This window comes from Notamacropus eugenii, chromosome 5 (genome assembly GCF_028372415.1).
Source record: "Notamacropus eugenii isolate mMacEug1 chromosome 5, mMacEug1.pri_v2, whole genome shotgun sequence".
NCBI lineage: Eukaryota > Metazoa > Chordata > Mammalia > Diprotodontia > Macropodidae > Notamacropus > Notamacropus eugenii.
In genome coordinates, this window is record NC_092876.1 from 433,367,444 (window position 1) to 433,389,021 (window position 21,578).

The 21,578-nt window shown below is 37.2% G+C and overlaps 2 protein-coding genes across 5 annotated transcripts in view; both read right to left on the bottom strand.

The window, feature by feature from the left end:
* USP9X (ubiquitin specific peptidase 9 X-linked) overlaps window positions 1–12,541 on the bottom strand; it is a 177,610-nt gene extending 165,069 nt beyond the window's left edge. For all 4 annotated transcript variants that reach the window (XM_072615149.1, XM_072615148.1, XM_072615147.1 and 1 more), the window contains exon 1: window positions 12,288–12,541. In XM_072615149.1, the coding sequence (XP_072471250.1) occupies window positions 12,288–12,383 (96 nt within the window). In that variant the 5' untranslated portion in view covers window positions 12,384–12,541. The remainder of the gene's footprint in view (window positions 1–12,287) is intronic.
* LOC140508026 (uncharacterized) overlaps window positions 12,404–21,578 on the bottom strand; it is an 87,624-nt gene continuing 78,449 nt past the window's right edge. The window contains exon 4 of the mRNA XM_072615775.1: window positions 12,404–12,541. Coding sequence (XP_072471876.1) covers window positions 12,446–12,541 — 96 coding nt within the window. The 3' untranslated portion in view covers window positions 12,404–12,445. The remainder of the gene's footprint in view (window positions 12,542–21,578) is intronic.

The following is a 21,578-nucleotide window of genomic DNA, read 5'->3' on the forward strand; positions in this document are numbered from 1 at the left end:
TACAAATACATGTCCCTGGATAAATCACTTAACTTTTATGCCTCAGTTTTCTTAGCAGGAAAATGGGGATATAATAATAGTAATAATAGTAGTAGAAGCAGTAGTAGTAATAGTAGCTATTACACAGAGTTGTTGTGAAGATCAAAAGTGAAAAATCTAAAAGGGCTTAGCACAATTCCTTGTACTTATTAAGTACTATGTAAACTTTTATCATCATCATCATCATTTTAGAGACTTAAGGGAAAAAACAATCAACAAGAAGACAGCTCATAAAGGAAAGATTCCTATGTAGGATTTAAGGAAGAAGTATGCCCTAAATGGGAGGACATATTTATGGAGCAAACTGCATCAACGAATCTCTGTTCTTGGAATGATTACCCACACAGATGAAATCACAGATCCAAAGTACTAAAGTAAGACTCTACTGGCATTTCATCCATTAAGAGCTAGACCTTACTCCTTTGTCCTTTATCTTGCCTTCCCCTAACTATGAACTGAAAAATTTCCCCTAAATATAAATAGCTCATTTTGATGTACCACTGCATGAGTGTCAAGTGAGAACCAACAGGGACACCCCTGGAGACAAATGTGAAGAACTACTGGAATTTTTTTCTTGAATTCTTTTCTTTCTCTGGGCATACACTCTGGTCTTTTCATCTTTCCTTACCCCAATTCAGTTAAATGAATAGTTCAGTTGCACTTTTATATATTCACAAATATTCTCTCTTTCTTCTTCTCTAATTTTTCAAATCTAATTAAGTTATACCACTCTAATATGTACTTCCATCTTCCTGTAACTCAATTACAATCCTCCACCTCTACTCTATTTGTAAATTTAAAACAAATTTTTAATCACAGCTTATAGACCTAAGATTAATTAGTGATACATCTGTATCAAAAAATGAAAGCTCTAATTTTGGAGCAAAATTAGACAAGACAAACAATTAATGACCATCAAACTTGAAATTATGCTGGAATTGCACTGAAAATCATTCCCCAAATTTTTATGTACTTCCTCATTCATTTCTGATTAAATATGCTTATCTAATCACCACAGCAGGAAATATCAATGAAAAGTTCTAGTTTTGTTTTTTTCCACTTTAATTTGGAGGTGCTGCTTTCCCTTTTGTACTGTATAGTATTTTAACAATATTATAGATCAAATGGAGAATTCTGAAGACTAATCTAGTAACCTAAAAACTACTGATAAAATAATTTCTAAGAGAAAACAGATGGCAAGTTCCAAACAACTGACTCACAAAAAAATTTTGGGGGACATAGTTTGTTTGTAAGCTGAAGACTGAACTATGTGTGTGTGTATGTATATGTGTGTGTATATGTATATGTATATGTATGTATATTTCCTAGTTAAAGTGTACCTGGGAAATAAATATTTAACAAAATAAAAATACAAGAGAATGTAGAAAATGTTAACATGTGGTTTTCCAAGTCAAACATGAGGCTGTGGGGATCCTTACCTACAGTCCGGAGGCCCCTATTCTATTTGAGTTTAATAGCACTGTTATACAGCATTAGTGACTTAAAATTAATTTGGTTTTGAAAATTACAAGTACCCAAGGTAAATCGAGAACATGGAACACCTTAGGAAGAAGGTCGTGGAGAAAGAAGCAGGAGAAGACAAAAAGGACTTGTCCAAATGAGAATGACATCCTGTATGTGACTTGAAGGTGCTTAAGTATCCTACATGAGAGGTAAATGTAGGAAAGAGAAATGAAATAAAACCTAAAATAAAACAATCTCTTGGCCTGGATATTGGCCCAGATTCTAATTCTAATTTATATGAGAAAAAGAACAAGGACAATTAAGAAAAATACACAATAAGAATAGAGAGAATGAGGAAAATAAAGGACTAAATGGAATCTTAAGAGGTACACTCTAGAAGATGGTAGTTAGCAAGACAAAGCAAGGTTAGGGAAGTTAGAAGATAAGAGAAAATAAGAGGTCTAAGTAAAATGATAACAGATGGATGAGCGGGGCAAATTTATTGAAATAAAATTTTTAACAACTAGTAATTACATGTAAAAACTTCTAATTGGATAGCGAGGGTTGAGATGTTTATATCTCATCTTCCAAGTAGTTTCCAGATAAAAGGCTGAAAATCTCAACCACTATGGATAGTAAAGGAAAATGTACAGCTACTTGACTGAATTGAATACAGAGTGTTTATATTTCTCCCCCAGTGTAGACCGGTATCTGAGCTTCAAGTATAACCCAATTTGCCTTCTAGAACAGGTGAAGAGATGAAGAATGATGACTACAGGTCTCTAGTTTAGGAAAGATGGAAAGGTTCCTTAAAGAAACAGAAGCAAGGCTTTGGGGGGGGGGGGGGGGGGGGGTTGGAGGATGAACTTGGCACTTACTAGAATGATAGGGAATTATTCAGGAACGAAAAGGAAAAAGGAACAGGTAAAATTAGAACTTAAAAAACAGTTTTGAGGGTGTTCCAAAGAGGAGAAAGCTAGATGATGAAGAGGAAAAAGTTGGTTGTACTATTAAGAATAACAGAATCTATTAAGAAGCAGTTTACCAAGTAAGGGGCATAAAAAGAAAAGAATAATAAAATAGTTGGCAATTTTTTCCTTCTGGTGGTACTGAAGTACTCTAAGACATAACAGATAACTTTCTAAGATTTGTTGAAATGAATGACAAATACCCACATTTGGAGATTCATGTGGGCATAAATGATACTTCTAGAAACAACCAAAAAATCATCACCAACAATTATGAAGTCTTGGGGAAGAAAACTTAAGATGATATGGGCACTGGTCTGTTTCACTGCCTTGTGTTCACAGAAAGCTAGGGATGAAGAAAGGAAATATTCATCTAGCAGTGTGGTCTGAGAATGAGATTTGGATCCTTAGATCATAGTTTACAATACAGGAATGACATTCAGGGCCAGAGAGGGAGTATACACAAAAAAGGCTGCAAAGAATAAATTTTTGGGAAGGAAGCTAGGTGGCACAGTGGAAAGAGTGCAGGGCCTGGAGTTCAGAAGAACCTAAGTTAAAATCTAGCCTCAGACACTTACTTAGCTATGTGGACCTGGGCAAGTCATTTAAGCCTGTTGTCTCATCTGCACAATGAGTGTGGAAAAGAAAATGGTAAATCACTCCAGTATCTTTGCCAAGAAAACCCCAAATGGGGTTATGAAGAGTCAGAAATGACTAAAATGACTGAACATTTTTTTTGGAGGGGGAAGATAAAGACCCTATGTGAAATTTCAGCTATAACAGGGCATTAATAGTTTAAATCAAATTCTACACCCATGTTAGTGCTACTAAAATAGAAGCATTCAGCAGTTGGTTTTCTTTTTTTGGGGGGGGGGGGGGGCAGGGAATGTTAATGTCAGAGGTATGGGAGACTCCCTCCATCAATTCAGAATTGCAAGCAATCCTCAACTCATAGTCTTAGAGGTACCTAGGACACTAAGAAGTTAAGTGAGTCTCCCACAGTCCTGGAAACAGTCTGTGTGGCAGACACTTAATCTAGGTCATCAGTAGTTTCATAACACCATCAAAATAAATACCTATTAAACCTTTAAAAGAAAAAAAAAAGAAAGAAAAAAGATGACTGAACAACAAAAAAGAATGCATTTGCCAAGTGGTCTTGCAAATCTAATCAAAAGGGTTTTCAATTTAAAAGGATAGGATAGGGAAAAAGCAACCTCTGTACATTCCCCAAGCTAGACATGGTTTTAGTTTTAAATTGTATTTTCTCTACAATTTGGTAGAGAATGGTTAGACAGCAATTTACCAGAAAAATATCTGGGGTGTTAATACAGAACTCCAAACTCAAAGAATCAGCACCATTAGGTGGCAGCCCAAAAAGCTAATGCATACTTTGACTACATTAAGAAAGGCATAGCTTCATGAAATAAAGATGTTAGTCCCACTGCAATTTGCTCTAATGAAATTACATCTGCAGCACTGTGGTCTTCAGTTCTGGGTACCTTAGTTTAAGTAGGAGAATAACCAGGATGGTGAAGGACCTTAGCTTTGTCAAGAACCAAAGTCCATTTATTACAAGGACTGAAGGAACTGAGTGCTTAACATGGAGAAGAGTTACAATTGTTAGGCATTCAATCTATTGGTCTCTTAGGGCAGAAACAAAAGCAATGGGTTGCCAAAAAGCCAATTTAGTCGTGGCATCAGGAAAAGCTTCCTATACAACTGATCTGCCTTAAGAGGTGTTGAGTTTTCCATCTTGAGAAAAGTTACACACACATTTTTTAAGTAATGTTATAGTAGATTCCTTTAGAGAATGGGTTAGACCACATGATCACTGAGGTCCTTTCCAACTCTAAAATTCTGTTACTCCTTATGGAGTAGGCACAATGATATAAGACTGAACACAGCCAAGTTCCTCCTCTGAAGTCTAAAAGAGAACATAAATAACTGTCTATATGAAAGAACAGGATGTACTATAAAAGAAAACAAAATGAAATCAAAGTCAGCATGATACTTTGTGGTCTTCCATATAATGCTGCTTTCCTACATCAGAACAACAGGTGAATTTCAAGGGGGTTATACATCAATAATGATGATGGGTACAAAATGGAAGAAGGCAGGGCAACTAAAATAATACAACTTTACAAAAAGACCAAAAATAAGATTGTAATGCAGAAAAATAGCAAAAATTTAATTTAAATGGTTTAACAGTATGAAGGAGTATAACAGGCTTATATTTCTTCCATCATTCAACCTAACTGGGTAAAAAGATACGAGGTCAGTCTGAAAACTGGAAGCAATAGAAACTGAGATCTGATGCAGAAACACAGGCAGGCCAAGAAAGAAAGCCCAGTAGCCCAATAAACCTTTTGAAAAGCGTAAGTATTTTTCATTACTAGCAGAATAAACTATCAAAGAGTTTATAGTAACAACTAAACTTAATACTTCATAAGGCACCTTGGGTTCATCAGTGAGAAGAAAATAAAATTAAGTAATAAACGAGAAGTGCTACCAACATTTTTGTAAGACTGTGCAAAATATGAATGAAACTCTAGAGGAATGGCCTTAAATAAGAATGAGACTGATATCAGTATTATAAGATTAACATAAAGGATTATGGTATAAATGAACAATAAACCACTTAAACACAATAAGGGAAAATATTAGATGTAAGTAGAAACCAGATATAATTACAGAAGTGACAATACGTTCTCAGATATTTTGAGACAAACATCATAAAATAATAACATGATTTTTATGATTACAAAACCACAGAAAGGTAAAGAAAGAGTTCAAACATTTTTATCACCATTAATTCCAGTGAAAATGAATGATTTACTCCAGGGCAGACAAGAAGTAACAGAGACAAAATTCAAACTCAAACGAATGCTCTTCTCAGTACACCATAATGAATCAATAGATCAATCGCTAAAATCATATTCTTACAGATTAAATGACTTCAATCAATTAATCAATAAACATTTATTAAGCTCCTACTATGTATGCCAGGCAGAGTGCTAAATGTTGGGCATACAAAGAGAGTTGTAAAAGACAATCCCAGTCCTGGAGGAGCTTATAATCTAATGTGGGAAAAATATGAAAATATATACAAAGCAAGCTATATACAAGATAAATAGGAAACAAGTAACAAAAGAGAAGGCACTGGAAGTAAGAGGTACTGAGGAAGACTCATGGAGGAATCAGAATTTACAGGAAGTCAGGGAGGTTACTCGTCAGAACAGAGGAGGGAGAGCACTCCTGGCATGAAGAACAGCCATGAGAATGCTCAGACCTAAGATATGGAGTGTCTTGTTCATGAAACAGCTATAAGGCCACTATCACTGGACTGAACAGTACATGATGGGGAGTAAGGTGTATGAAAACTGGAAAGGTAGGAGGAGTCTAGGATATAAAGGACTTTGAATGCCAAAAAGAGGATTTTATATCTGATCTTTGAAGCAACAGGAAGTCACTGAACTTTACTGAGTATAAGGATAACATGGTTGGACCTGTGTTTTAGAAAAATCACTTTAGTGGTTGAATGGAGAATGGGTAGGCAGACTCACCAGCAGTCTATTTCAACAGTCCAGGAAAGATGCTGCAGACCTTGTTAAGAGCTAGTTTATAGGAGGTGGTGGGGTAGTGGTGGTATGAGAGATAATGAGGAATCCAGAATAACTTTTAGGTTGTGAGAGGAGAATGATGTTGCCCTCTACGTTTAATAGGGAAGGTAGGGGAAGGAAAGATCTAGAACAAGGAAAGGAAACCTGTGGGCCTTCAGGCCACTTGTTGCCATCTGGGTCCTCAAGTTCGGCCCTTTGACTGAAATAGTTCCCCATCCCTGGCTTAGAAGTAAAGATGAGCTCTGTTTTGTACATGCTGAATTTAAGATATCTACTGGACATTCATCTTGAGATGTCTAAAACACTGAATTGCAAGATTAGAGATCAGCAGAGTTTGGAGCAAGATAGGGTAGGTAGATCTGAGAATTTTCAGTATAATTAAATACATAGGAACTGATGAGATCACCAAGTGAAGTAGTTAAGAGGGAGAACATTAGAGAAATTAGGACAGAACCCTAAGGGACACCTATGTTTAAGAGGGCATGATCTGGAAGAGGATCCAGCAAAGGATTCTGAGGAATAGTTAAGATAGGCAAGAGGAAAACCAGGAAAGAGTGACCAAGAGTGTCAAAGGCTGTAGAGGTAAAGGAGAATGAGGATCAAGAAAGGTCACTAGATTTGGCAACTAAGAGGATCAGTATTAACTTTGTAGAAAAGAATTTTGGTGAAATAATAAGATTAGAAGCCAGATTATTATGGGTTAAGAATGAGAGGAAAGAAAGTAGAGGAACCTATTTTGGATGGTCTTTTTGTGAAGCTTAGCACAGAAAGGCAGAAAAGATATAGGAGAATAGTCAGCAGAAATGGAAGGATCAAATGAGGGTTTTTTGAGGATGGGAGAGACATGCTTATGCATGTTTGCAGGCTGTAGGGAAGGAACAAAAAGGCAGTACAAGACGATAGAGGGGACACTTCATCAGAAGAGATGGGATGAAATGAGATCACTTGAACAAGGATAGGTAGGTGGTTAGCCTCAGTAAGGAGAAAGGCCACTTTAACATGTGAGAAAGAGATGAAGCAAGGAGGCATAAGGAACCTCAGGGACAGGAAATCAGGAAGAGGGAAGAAGAGTAACTGGCATCATTTTTTTCTGTAAAATATGAGGCAAGGTTCCCAGATGAGAGAGGGGAAAGTGAGGGAGCTATGGAATGTTTTAAGAGGGATGAAAAGGTTTCTAAGAGCCACTGAGAGAGTGGGATATTGATAAAGGAAGTATACCAGGACTGCCAAGCAGCAGTGAGTACTCATTTAAGGTTGTGTAATATAAATTTGAAGTGGACCAAGTCAGAACAGTTGCAATATTTTCTCTAACTCTGTTTAGCAACACATGTATAGAAGTAAAGTCAACAAATCTAAGGCTAAGTGGTGGATGTTAGTAATCAATGAGAAGCTAAGGAGAATTGAGAGGAGGATTATATAGAGTTGTGAAATGGTTCTTCAAGAGATTAAGATGTGGAAGAGGAGAGAATGATGAGTGAAAAGGAGATATCCTGGGAAAGAAATGAGGGGTCAAAGGACTGGTCACAGTATAGATGACAAATAGAATTATGACAAATAGAATTTTGTAACAGAAGGCAGAAGGAAAGGTTAAAAAAAAAGCAAGATTATGATTGGAAAAGAGGATTTCAGAATTCTTCAACAAAGAGGTGGTTAATCTGTGAGTGTTGGCAAGAACAAGGGTATGACCTTCGTCGTTTGTGGCTGAGATGGGTTAGAAGAGCAGCTCGTGGGAAATTCAGCAGGCTTAGATCCAAACGGCGGAGTTCACAGTTGATAGGGAACCACTGCAGTTCACTTGAGAAGGGAGATGGAGTAAGATATGGTCAGATCTATGTTTCAGGAAAATAATTTTGCCAGCTGCATAAAGGATGTATTGAAAAGGGGAGACACTAATAAAGGCAGGGAATCAAGTAAGACATGACGAGTGTCTGAACTACAAAGATAACACTGAATAGAGAGAAGGAAGGCATGTAGTTTTTGTGGTTATAAAATCTGACAACTGATTAAATGTGTGGGATGAACAAGAAAAAGAAGAGGTTAAGGCCTAGAACATAACAGGTACTTAATAAATGCTTGTCAATTGTATCTTTATATTCTTCACTGCCTTAAATTAACCTGTTCTTGCCTTAAGACCTCCAGCATCTTTGGAAACTTCCTTCAATGCTACTGGTTCCTTCTACCACACTCTACCCTATTCCTTAAAAGAGGGAAACAGCATAACTTTTGCTTCTGATTATCACTTTGACATCCACATTCAATAACATTTCCTCGGAAATTCATGCCATAATATTATAGCGTCCTCTCCAGTTCCTTGTGGCTATCTATCTTCTGGGTGGTGGTGTACTTTTACTTGATGTTGGAATTTAATTTTCAGTTTTCCCTTTCAGGCGTACTTCAATATCCATATGATGTCTCTTCAAATACCTCAAACTGAGAGTTCAAAGCACAATAGGATCATGGTGAAAAGGGTTAAAAGGGACCTAATCACCTCAATTCTACTACCTGCATTTATGGCAGCTTTTGTCCACTTCTGGACCAGGAGATTCTTTTTTTTTTACTCACATCTAAACCTACCTCCTTTTATTTTTTTAAAATATAATTTATTTTCAATTTTCAACATTCACTTCCACAAGATTTTAAATTCCAAATTTCCTCCTGATCTCTCCACTCCCTCCACTGCAGGACAGCATGCACCCCAACCACCCCTTTTCCCAATCTGCCCTCCCTTCTACCAGTTCCCTTCTCCCATTCCCCTCCCCTCTATTTTCCTGTAGGGCAAGATAGATTTCTAAACCCCACTGCCTGTACAACTTATTTCCCAGTTGCATGCAAAAACAATTCTTACCATTCAAAGCTTTTGAGTCCCACATTCCTTCCCTTCCCTCTCCACTCACCCTCATTGAGAAAGTAAGCAATTCAATAACAGGTCATACATGTGTAGCCATGCAATACACTTCCATAAAAGTCATGTTACCAAAGACTAATAACCACATTCCCCTCTATCCTGTCCTGCTCTCCATATATTCCATTCTCTCCCTTCACCTGTTCCCTTAAAATATTGTTTGCTTCTGATGGCCCCTTCCACCTATCTGCCATTCCTCCTATTTTCCTTCCTGCAGGGTAAGATAGATTTCCATACCCAAATGATGTGTTAGTCCCTCCTTAAGTTAAATCCTGTGAGAGTAAGACTCACCTATTCCCTCTCACCTTTCCCCTCTTTCCCTCCATTATAAAAGTTCTTTCTTGCGACTTCTATGTGAGATGCTTTACTACATTCTATGTCTTTCTCCCATTACATTACTCTCAACACTTATTTTTTAGGTATCCTCCCTTCATACTTAGCTCACCCTGTGCCCTGTGTATATATACATATGCACATATACATATACCTACACATATACAATATACACATACACACATATACATGCACACACACACATACACACACACACTCCAACTATCCTAATACTGAAAAAGGTTTCATGAGTTACAAATATATTTCCATATAGGAATGTAAACAGTACAACTTTAATGAGTCCCTTATGGCTTCTCTTTCCTGTTTACCTTTTCATGTTTCTCTTGATTCTTGTATTTGAAAGTCAAATTTTCTATTTACCTCATCTTTTCAACAAGAAATCTTGGAAGTTCTCTATTTCAATGAAATTCTATTTTTTCCCCTGAAGTATCACACTCAGTTTAGTTGGGTAGTTAATTCTTGGTTTTAATCCTAGCCCCTTTGACTTCTGGAATATCATATTCCAAGCACTCTAATCCCTCAGTGTAGAAGCTGCTAAATCCTGTGTTATCCTGATAGCGTTTCCATAATACTTGAATTGTTTCTTTCTGGCTGCTTGCAATATTTTCTCCTTGACCTGGAAACTCTGGAATCTTGCTACAATATTCCTAGGAGTTTTTGTTTTCCCTCTCTTTCAGGAGGTGATTGGTGAATTCCTTCCATTTCTATTTTACCCTTTGGGTCTAGAATATCAGGACAGATTCCTTGATAACTTCTTGAAAGATGATGTCTAGACTCTTTTTTGATGACAGCTTTCAGGTAGCCCAATAATTTTTAAATTGTCTCTCCTGGATCTATTTTCCAGGTCAGTTGTTTTTTTCAATGAGATACTTCACCTTGTCTTCTATGTCTTCATTCTTTTGGTTTTGTTTTATAATTTCTTGCCTAAAGTCATCAGCTTCCATCTGCTCCATTCTAATTTTGAAGCAATTATTTTCTTCAGTGAGCTTTTGGACCTCCTTTTCCATTTGGCCAATTCTGCTTTTTAAAGCATGCTTCTCTTCATTGGCTTTTTGGACTTCTTTCACCATTTGGGTTACTCTACTTTTAAAGGTGTTGTTTTCTTCAGCATTTTTAGGGGGTTTCCTTTAGCAAGCTGTTGACTCACTTTTCATGATTTTCTTGCATCACTCTCATTTCTCTTCTCAATTTTTCCTCTACTTCTCTTACTTGATTTTCAAAATCCTTTTCTCAGCTCTTCCATGGCCTGAGGTCATTTCATATTTTTCTTGGAGGTTCTGGATGTAGGAGGATTGACGTTGCTGTCTTCCTCTGGTTGTATGCTGTGGTATTCCTCCTTGAAAGAAAATACCTTTTCACCAAGAAAGTAACCTTCTATAGTCTTATTTTTTTCTCCCTTTTGATCATTTTCCCAGTTAATCACTTGACCTCTGAGATCCTTTTTAAGTGGAAGGTAAGTGTCCCAAGTTTCAGGGGCTTTGTGCAACAGCTTTCAGAGATATCTTTACGGACCTGTAAATTCTCAGCTCCTTCAAAGTGGTATGATCAAAGAAGAGGTGTTTACTCCTTTCTTGGCCTGGACTCTGGTCTGTGAGCAACAACAAGCATTCTTTTCTTCCCTAGAAATGCAAGTAGGATTTCCTTTCCACAGCCACTACCAGCTCCACCATGCCAGAACTACTCTTTGCCCCAGGGCTGTCATCTATGACTGTGACCCAGATCAGACACTTGATTCCCCCACTGTATGTAGGCCAACAGCTCCAGAAGCAGTGGCCAGCCCTGCAGCAGAGGCTGCACCACCCTGGGGCTGGACCACATTCCTCTCTCACCAGGTGAGAGATCTTTCACCCTGACTTTGAAGCTGGCTTTCGTGCGTGTGGGTTGAGAAGTCTGGGAACCACAGTGCAGTGATTCTGCGCCCTTAGGCTTGCTCCAGTTCCATCTTGCTGGCACTGGTGATGCTGGGCTGCACTCCCCTCTAAGTCCCGTGCAATAGATCGCTCCTGTTGGCCTTCCAGATTGTCTTGAGCTGGACACCTGTTTCATTCTGTCATTTTGTGGCTTCTGCTGCTCTAGAATTTGTTTGGTTATTTTTTGCAAGCATTCTGAGGGGTTTAGGGGGAGAGTTCAGTCAGGTCCCTGCTTCTACTCTGCCATATTGGCTCTGCGATCCTGGACCAGGAGATTCTAGGAGTTGTCAAATGTCTCATATATCTGGTTAGGACCTCCACTTCTTTACAAAGGTTGAGGACCAGGCATGTGAAACATTACAAATAATATCCAACAAATTTGCTATACAGGTTAGTTTTGTCAAATTTTTTCTCGTATTTTCTCTTTTTAGAAATTCTTGAATATAAGGGATAAATCCCTGGGATGGACAAGGGAGGGATGTAGTAGGTAATATATGCAATGTAAAAATCAATAGGTGTCAATAAAAATCTATTTTCAAAAGTTACCAGACAGCTACGCAAACTATAATATGAACAGAGAAATATAGGATCATAAATTTAGAGCTGGAAATTACCTTGGACATCACCTAATACAATCCCCTAACTTTACAGATGAGAAATTCATGTCCAAATTGGGTTAAATGACTTGTCATAGGTCACACAAGTAGCAAAAATCACAGCCAGGATGTCAACCCAGCTCTTCTGACTTAAATCCAGCATTCATTCCAATATTTCAATAAAGTATTCCTGCAAAAAATAATGACTATTACAAAAACAACTAGCATATCTTATCACAGATCCCAAAGGGGTAAAGACCATAATTACTGAACCACATTCTAAAATAATATTTTCCCTATTTGGGTATAATGTATACTTATTTTGTTTTCTTAGAATTTAAGATAATAAAAATAAATAGCTTTAATCTATCCATCACACTACTATTTAATACTACACTTTTACATAATGGATTCAACATTTTTCCACTTCATACCTGATTCTGTTGGAGGGGAGGCTGGGACTGTCCATCAGGAGCCTGGCCCTGGCTGTCATTCCCTCCTACTGGAGAGCCACGGGTCGTGGCTGTCATACTCGACACAGGGCAGATCTTTGCAATTTTGTCTGCTTATGTAGTTGTTGTAAGAGAAGAAATTATAGTCCACTTATAGAAGATGAAGTACCAGCATATGTCAGTCTTAAAAAGCTCCAAATTAAGGACAAACCATCTTGCAGAGACCATTGCATAACCTAAAATGGAAAGAAAAGATACATTTATTTTAGCTATATTGAATCAAAGACTAAGAACTTTGATTTGATATACGTGGCAAAATCACCAGTGACAATTCTGAAGTAACTTCTGCTAAGGTCCATTAACAACTACTGACTGATGTTAATCCACACTCAGTCCTAATGGGAAGTTGAGAGGAGGGGGGAGGAGAAAGAAAAGATCAGAGAGGAAGACTATGCCTTAAGGGGGAAAAAGTTCTATCTTCTAAATCAATGGTGTCAAACAAATAGAAAGATTATGGACCACATACCACATACTGGCATGGAAAACAACAAATTAACAATATCTATGTGGTGTTATATTTTTTTATTTTGTTTTGGTAAACATTTTCCAATTACATTTTAATCTGGCTTGACACTTCTGCTCTAAATGTTAGCGGTTCAATTTACTAAATTTAAAATAAAAGATGTTACCAATTAATATGAAAGAAATTATCTTTTTATCACTTTCTTAAAGACACCACAGCCACAGAACACTAGTTCTGTTGAAATTAAAACTTAGGAAAGTATGTTGGTATGTTTATGTCTCCATACTCTTGTTTCCATATCTTCCATATCTAGAATGGATTCTTTTCCTACCCTCACTTCCACTTACTGAAATTTTTCCCTTCAAGGCCCAAAATATATTTACAAAAGTATAATTACAACCAATTTAAATTTCAACACCTTTCTGAAAATTATTTGGGGGCAAGTTAAAAATTATTTCCTCTTTCTCCATCAGATTTTATCTTCTCAGCATGCTGGGAAGAGTTAAGCCAAAGTTTTTATGGCAGGCAGTGGTTGTATTTACTTACTGAATCACAGTGTGATGTTAGGCCACATATACAAACACACGTATGTTCTTTACAGCAGGACAAATGGAAAAGTACAGGAAAAGCTACCAAGACTTCTGTTCTGTATTCACTGATTTGGCCAAGGCATATGAAATTTAGCTTTAAATCTCTGAATTATAAGGGAAATCCATGAAAGCATAGATTTGGGAAGAAGGGGGAGGAAAAAGTAACTTTTAATTCTGAAATTAACAAGTAAAGTAGAACTTTATTAAATTTTTCCTTAAAATTTCAGAATTTGAGTTTATATCATAGCCCTGGCCAGGGCTTGATTCTGAAAACAACAAAAAAACCCCAACGAACACATACATTAGGATACGCAATGTCAATAGTATTTCATGATGCAGTGGACAGTGATGGCTTTTGAGTCAGGAAGACCTGAATTCAAATTCTGCTTCAGATACTAGCTGTGTGGCCATGGGTAAATTACTTTTTTCACCCTTGGTTTCCTCATCTGTGAAGTGAGGATAATAAAAGCACCTACTTTCCAGGTTCTTGTGAAGATGAAATATTTGCAAAATTCTTTGTAATCATTCCTTAAAGAATTATACAAATGCTCATCATCATTATTTGTGGCACTCTCCTTTCATATTATTAAGACATAATTCAAAAGAAACAATCGGCACCCAGTATGGGCAACGTCTTGTGCTAAGTGCTAAAAGAAAAGCAAATGTACGGAATAGGTCATGTTTTGTTAGCAATTCTTCAGAATCTAAGATGTTTATTCAAAAAGATATTTAAACCCAACAAAGTTTTCAATTCCTCCAAGCAAACTCAAAGTCTACATGGGGAAAATACAGGCCACCTTTATTTATAGTCCAAAGGCTTGAAAGTCATAAAAATAGCATTATATCGGTTTTCAAAAGCATTAACTACAAACATCATTCAAAAGGGGGGAGGAGGGTGCTGAATCACCTACAACAAAACATTTAGAAATGACAACCATTATAATACCACTTCATTAGACAGACATAAAGGAAAAGTGATAATGGGATCTTAAAAGCAAGTACTACAAAATCAATTGAAATGGGAGATTAAAGTAAAAAAAGCAATAAAAAATTTAAAATAATGCACTGAAAAAATGTAGCAGAGAACTATGGAATACTGAAAAAAATTATTTCAATAACTCTTTGAAAGGGAACATGATTTCTGAAATTCCTTCCAGGATCTATAATTTTGACTTTCCAAAGCAATGTTTAACATTCTATATTCCTTAAATTTAAAAATTTTTTTAACCTAAGTGGTTTGGCACTATTTTAATAGTCAAAGTTTAAAAGGTTGAGGGTATGCATCTATGTATATCTATATCTATGCAAACATATACAGAAACATATAGATGCATGTAGAGCTATGTATTTGAAAAGGATAATGAAATTGACATTTTCCAAAAATAAAAATTATCCAAACAAAAGACCACACAGAGAACCAATCTCAGAAAAGGAAATTGAACTAGCTATGAAGAAACCAAACGCAAAAAAATCACTTTTACAAGAATACGACACAAATTATTCTCAAAAGTTGAGAAAAGAAAGCATTCTACTAACTAAACTCCTTTTATGAGACAAAACCTTAAAACCAGAACTAAGGAAAGATGAAGCAAAGAAACATTAGAAACCAACATCAAATGAACATTAATGTAAAAAAAAATTTTAAATAAAATTCTGTTAAACTACTTCCATTCATTCACGAAATCATTCTAACCAAATCTGATTTATACCAAAGATGATAAGATAGTTTAACACTTATGTTATCAACAATATACACAATTACATGAAAAATTATCAATATAAACAATCATATGAAAAAGGTCAAAATTGTGATTACCTCAATAAATGCAGAAAAAGTCTCTGACAAAGTAGAACATTCATTTATTCTAAAAACCCTATGAGGTACAGTCAGAGAATGACATTTTTAAAATCTTATATTAAGTTATCTATTTAAAAACAAAAGCAACCATCATATGCAATGAGGATACATTAGAAGCTTTCCCCAATAAATAAGTAAAGGAAGGATGTAACTCTCCTGATTTAGCTATAAAATTGCTAGCAGTATCAATTAAGATAAAACAGAGAAATTAAATGTGTAAAGACAAGCAAAAAGGAAATAAAACTAACCCTATTTGCTGAATGATGGTTTACTTGGAAACTCCCAAGAAATAAACAATAGCAGTAATTGAGATAATTAATAGCTTCAGCAAAGTTGCAAGCTACAAAATAAGCTCTCAAAAATCAACAGCATTTGAGTGTTAAAATCTAAGAGGCGAAAATATAAAGGGAAACCCAATTCAAAAATAACTGCAAAAGACACTCCTCAAGTAACCACACTTCGGTCCTCCTCCTTCCTATCACAATGATCTTCCTAAAAAAGCACACGCCTGACCACGTACCTCACTCCTCAGTAATGAACTTCAACACCTCCCTGTCACCTTCAGGATGTAATATAAAAACCTGTTTGGTCTTTGAAAGTCCTTTACAACCTGACTCCTATAAACTTTTTCATATTCTACTCTTTGGCCTCCAGTAACATTGACTTTGCTGTATCTTCTACCAGATATCTCCTGGCTCCAGGAATTTTTCACTGGCAGTCTCCTAGAGGATCTGAGGAGATAGGGAGCCACTGGAGTTAACTGACATGGTCAGACAAGCCCTTTAGGAAAATCATGTGGTGGCTGAATGGAAGATTAGCTGCAGTGGAAAGAGACTTCAGGCAGGCAGACCCACAAGCAGGCTATTGCAATAGTTGGCTATGATGTGATGAGGGCCAACATGAGGATGTTGGCAGTGTCAGGGGAGAGAAAGGCACGTATTCCAGAGATTTTGCAAAGGCAAAATCAAAAGGCCTCTGCAAGAGATCGAATATGGGTTGGGGTGGGAAATGAGGTGGGGAGGTAAGAGATAGTGAAGAGTTGAGGGTGACATTTAGGTTGTGAGCCTGGAAGGATAGTGATGCCCCTTAACAACATGGGGTAGGGAGAGGAGAGAGAAAGGCTTTAAGGGAAAATATAATGAATTCAGTAGATAACTTTGACTATATGAAATTGAAAAACTATTGAATAAAAGCTTCAATTAAGATAAGAATAAATGCTATCAACTGGGAGAAAAATCTGTATATCAAATAGATCAGATAAAATTCTGACACATAAGATATATAGACAACAGAAATATGTAAGAACAAAAAAGCCATTCCCCTAAGTTACATGGTTAAGGGACCTGAAAAAAAGGGTCTCAAAAGAATCACAAACTATTAACTATATTAAAGAATGCACCAAATCATCAACAAGGGTAATGTATATCAAAATCAGTCTGAAATTTTACCTCACATTAGCAAAGGTGATAAAAGATGTTTGCTGGAAGGGTTGCGAAAAGATAGCCACATTAATTCACTTTGGAAGAACAGTGAATTGGTTCAACTCTCCTGGAAAGCAATTTGGAATTATGAGAAGAAAATGATGTTGAAGCCATTGCATTTGACTCAGAAATCCTACTGCTATGTATATTCCTCAAAGAGGTCAATGACAAAAAGGTCTTTGCATGCACTGAAATATTTATAATAATACTCTTTGGGGACAGCAATGAACTGGAAAGAAAGTAGATGCTCACCAAGTGGGGATGGCTAACTAAATTATGGTACAATGGAATAATTACTGTTAACAGCATTAAGTGCTTACCATATGCCAGGTATTGTGCTAAGTGCAGGTGACTACCCAAAAAGGTAAAAACAACAGTTATTGCCCTCAAGGAGCTCACATTCTATTGAAGGAGAAAACATGGCAGAAACTTTACACATCCAAGATACATAAACAGGAGGCAGTCTAGAAGGAAAGCACCATCAGTGGAAGAGACCAGAAAAAAAATCTCTTATAGAAGATGGGATTTGAGCTGAGTCTTGATAGAAGCCAGGAAAGGCTGGGGTAATAATGATATTAATAATAGCAAGCATTTACCCAGCACTTGAAGGTTTGCCAAACATTTTACAAATATCTTATTTTATCCTTCTAACAAACCTAAGTAAGTGCTATTATTATCCTCATTTTACAGATAACAAAACAAACAGACAGTATAAGTGACTTGCCCAGGATCACACAGTGAGTATTTAGGACTAGTTTTGAGCCCAGGTCTTCCTGATGCCAAGTTCAGTGCTCTATCCACTGTGCCACCTATGTACCACCTAGATGACTAAGGTAAGTAAAGAGAGCATTCCAGGCATGGGGCGGAGGGTGCAGGCAATGAAAAAGAACAGAACACAGAGGCATATCCTAAAGTTCATGGAGGGGAGTAACATTTTAGAACATGGGACAGGTAATGGGCCCAATGAAGGGCTTCAGAAGTTCAACAGGAGACTGTACAGTAAATCCTAGAGCTAACAGGGAGGTGATATGGTCAGGCTTGTGCTCTTCTGGAAGATCTCTTTGGCAGTGAAGAAGACAGAATGGCAAAGGTAGAGTTTAGGGAAAGACACCTATTGGAAAGCTACAAAGAGAGCTCAGGTAGCAGGTACTGACCCAGAAGAAAGAGGGGAAACATGTATCATATGAAAGATGTTATGAATCAGAATTGACAGGACTTGGCCCTGGATATATGAGATAAAGGAGACTGTAGTGCCATGGATGAGAAGTCAGAGCCTTTATAAATGGGGAAATGGAGGTGCCCTTAATAGTAGAGAAGTCAAAAAGGAAGAAGGGTTTTAGTGGCAATTTGAGTTCTGTTTGGTCATGTTGAGAATGCTTATGAACATCCAATCTTGAGATTTCCGAAGAAAAGTTAGTGGCTGGAGGTTTGGCGAGGGGTTAGATTTGGATAAAAAGAAAGATTTAAGAATCACCTACAGAGAAACTATAACTGTACCTATCAAAGATGATAACAATACTAAGTAAGACAGAGCCCTGGGGAGACACTCAGTGTGACCAGAAGATCCACCAAAGGAGACTGAGAAAGAGCTGTCAGCCACATAGAAGAACCAGGTGGATTCTAGCAGTTGTCAAGAAAATACTGAAAGAAAAACGTATGCAGAAAAAGAGAATGATGGTGGCAGAGGTCAATAAAAACAAAGACAAGAAGATCTTCCATGAGATTTGGAAATTAAGAGAGAAATGTTAACTTTGGAGAGAGAATTTCAGTTGACTGATGAGATTGGAAGCCAGACTGTAGAGGGTTTAGAAGTAATAAGTGGAGGAAGCACCTTTCTTTGGCTGAGAAGAATGACAGTTAGATGAGATGATCAACCAAATGAGGGTATTTTTAAGGAGGGGAAAGACATCAATGTTATTGCAGGTAACAAATACAGTGAGAAATTAAAGATTAGTAAGAGAGTGGGGATAATAGAGAAGACAGTCTGCTGGAGAAAATAGGATGGAAAGGGTTCAAAGATACATAAACAGGAAATTGCCTTAGAAAAAAAGAGCCTCTTTTTCATGTGAAATGGGGTGGAGAATATGGCAGAAAAAAACAGCTGAATGATGTGAGATGAGGAACAGGGCAAACAAAGAGTCTCAATTTTTCAGTGAAGTATGAGGCTAGCTGAAAGGGTGTGATGAGGATGTATGATGGCAGGCTTGAGGAGATATGAAAAAGTTTGGAATAGCTGCTGTAGTGACAGAAGAAATTTATTATGAAGGGGAAAAAGGATTACCTTGCTGTGATGAGGTCCCAGTTGAGATAATAGAGCATAAATTTTACCTCGTCAACACAGTTTTACAATTTTCTTCAGCTCCTTTTAGCAACATGTGAATAAGAACAAAGGCAGCTAGTGGTAAGAATTAATTCCAGGCTGGGATGTGTAAGGAAATGTTAGTGATAGGGCTTGTGTCAAGAGAAAAGTACAGAGCTGGATTGTTTCATCAACAGGGTAGAGACAGAGAAGGCAGGAGAAGCTAGCTGGCCAGTATGGGGTAGTGACTTGGTCAAGCACTGAGGGGAAGAGGAACTAGAGGTAAAAATGAGGAGGAAAAAAGTGTTAGGTATTGTAAGAAAGAGGGCAAGATGGAATGAAAAAAGATTATGATTGGGTAAAGGAATTTTAGAGTTTACAAACAGAATTTAAATGCTTGCAGATCATGACAAGATCAACAGTATGACATTTCTGTATGTTTGTGATATGGAGTGGTAGAGCGGGATGGGGGTTGGAGGGGTGGGAGATGGAGACAGAGTCAAAAGAAGCATTTTAGCCTAGCTCTTAAACTTCACCTAAACAAAAATCTAGAGAACACACCAGAAAGAATACTGATAAGGAAAGCATGAAATAAGTCACAGTGAGCCATTTTTCCAATTGCAGTTGGCTTAGGGAAAGAGGTCTGTGGGTACTGAGAAAGGGATCTGGGCAAGAGTATGTATGCTACCCTCAGCAACAGTAGGCATCATGCATCTCTGCAGGGACAGAAAAAGGCTCAAGGCAGGGCACTGAGGGAAAAAAAAGATCTTAGGAAATCTTCCTGCGCAAGTTGCAGGTGTAGGAACAGATGGTATGTGGAAGTTCAGTTGCCTATTATCAAGTTCTAGGTCATGGATCAAAAGTAAAGAAGAACAATTGTGGACACTGGCCTTTGTGGTGCAGTGAGATAGGAACAAGTTTCAGGAAGCAAACAATAGCTATGCACCCTCTGATCACAGGAAAATAGTTGAGCATTACAGAACAAAGGGGAGCCAGCAGTTCAGGTGCTCTAAAGCTGCAGAGCCTCATACAGGGTCAGTAGTAACTAAGTCTACTCAACCGGAAACAGTCAAAACATCTATACCTGGGTCAGAAACCTATAGAACTCAGACACAGAGAGCAGGAAACAGATTCCCTCCTCCCTCGAATCACACCATTTTGGAGGTGCTAAAAGCTTGTAGGCCACCAACAAGAACTTTAAGAACAACATAAGGACCTATGAGGAAAGAAGCTCAAACCAGATACATCCCTCCCAGAAATGGACACAGTCCAACACTAATATAGAATCTAAAGTAAGGAAGTAGCCTAGAAGAATAAATTAAAGAACTTGACAATAAAAGGTTATTAGAATGACAGGGAAGCTCAAGACACAAAGAGAAAAATCTATAAGCAAAGCCTCAATGAAAAATGCAGCTTGGACACAGACCCAACAAATATTTCTAGAAGAGCTAAAAAAAAAAAAAGTTTCTAAAAATCAAAAGAGAGCAAAACAGTAAAGAATGTGAAAACTGGAAAGAGCTTGGGAAAAAAAATATGAAAGAGTTGACAGTATAGAAAAAGGAGGTACAAATACTTACTGAAGGAAGTAATTCCTTGAAAATTAGAAATGGCTCAAAGGATATGAACAGGTAATGTTCAGATAAATCAAAGATATCCATAGTCATATGAAAAAATGCTCTAAATCACTATTGATTAGAGAAATGCACATTAAAACAACTCTTGACGTACCACTACCTATCAGATTGGCAAATAGTCAGAAATAGAAAATGATAAAATTTTGGAGAGGATGTGGGAAAGTTGGGACATTAATGCACTATTGGTAGAGTTGGGATGTGATCCAATCACCCTAGGGAATAATCTGAAACTTTCCCAATTGGGCATATCCTTTGACCCAATAATATCATTACCAGATCTTTGTTCCAATGAGATCATAAAAAAGGGGGAAAGGACTTGAGTGGGATAGACTTAGTGAAGACTCCTCAGATTGTAATTTTTCTCCCAGGGGTGAAGTAAGGCCTAAAGGCTCAAGGTTACAATATTTTTAGAATAGAATAGTTCCATATAAGGATATAAAACTGTGTAGTGTATTAGGGTCTCAATGATTGGACAAAACTTACATAATTCCTCGATGTCTTCATTTCAAAAGGGATTGGTTAGATTTCGTGTCTAGAATGTAAGACCATATTCTCAGCTAATGAGGATAATGGTCAGTGGGGGGAGGAGGGAATTGCATTAGGGTCTATATAAATCACCGCACTTTTCTTTGTCTTCGGCTTTCCTACTCCTACAGGTAAGTCCCGCTTCTCGAGAATCGAATAAATCACTTTTCTGTCATCACTTTGAGAGGCCTCTGAGTAACTGATTTATGTAGGGACCTGAGCCATCCCACACAGACTTAAATGTAGAAAAATATTTATAATAGCTCTTTTTGGGTGGCAAAGAATTTAACAGTGAAGGGATACCCATCAACTGTGGAATAACTGAACAAGTATATGTAGTATATGAATGCAATGGAATGCTAT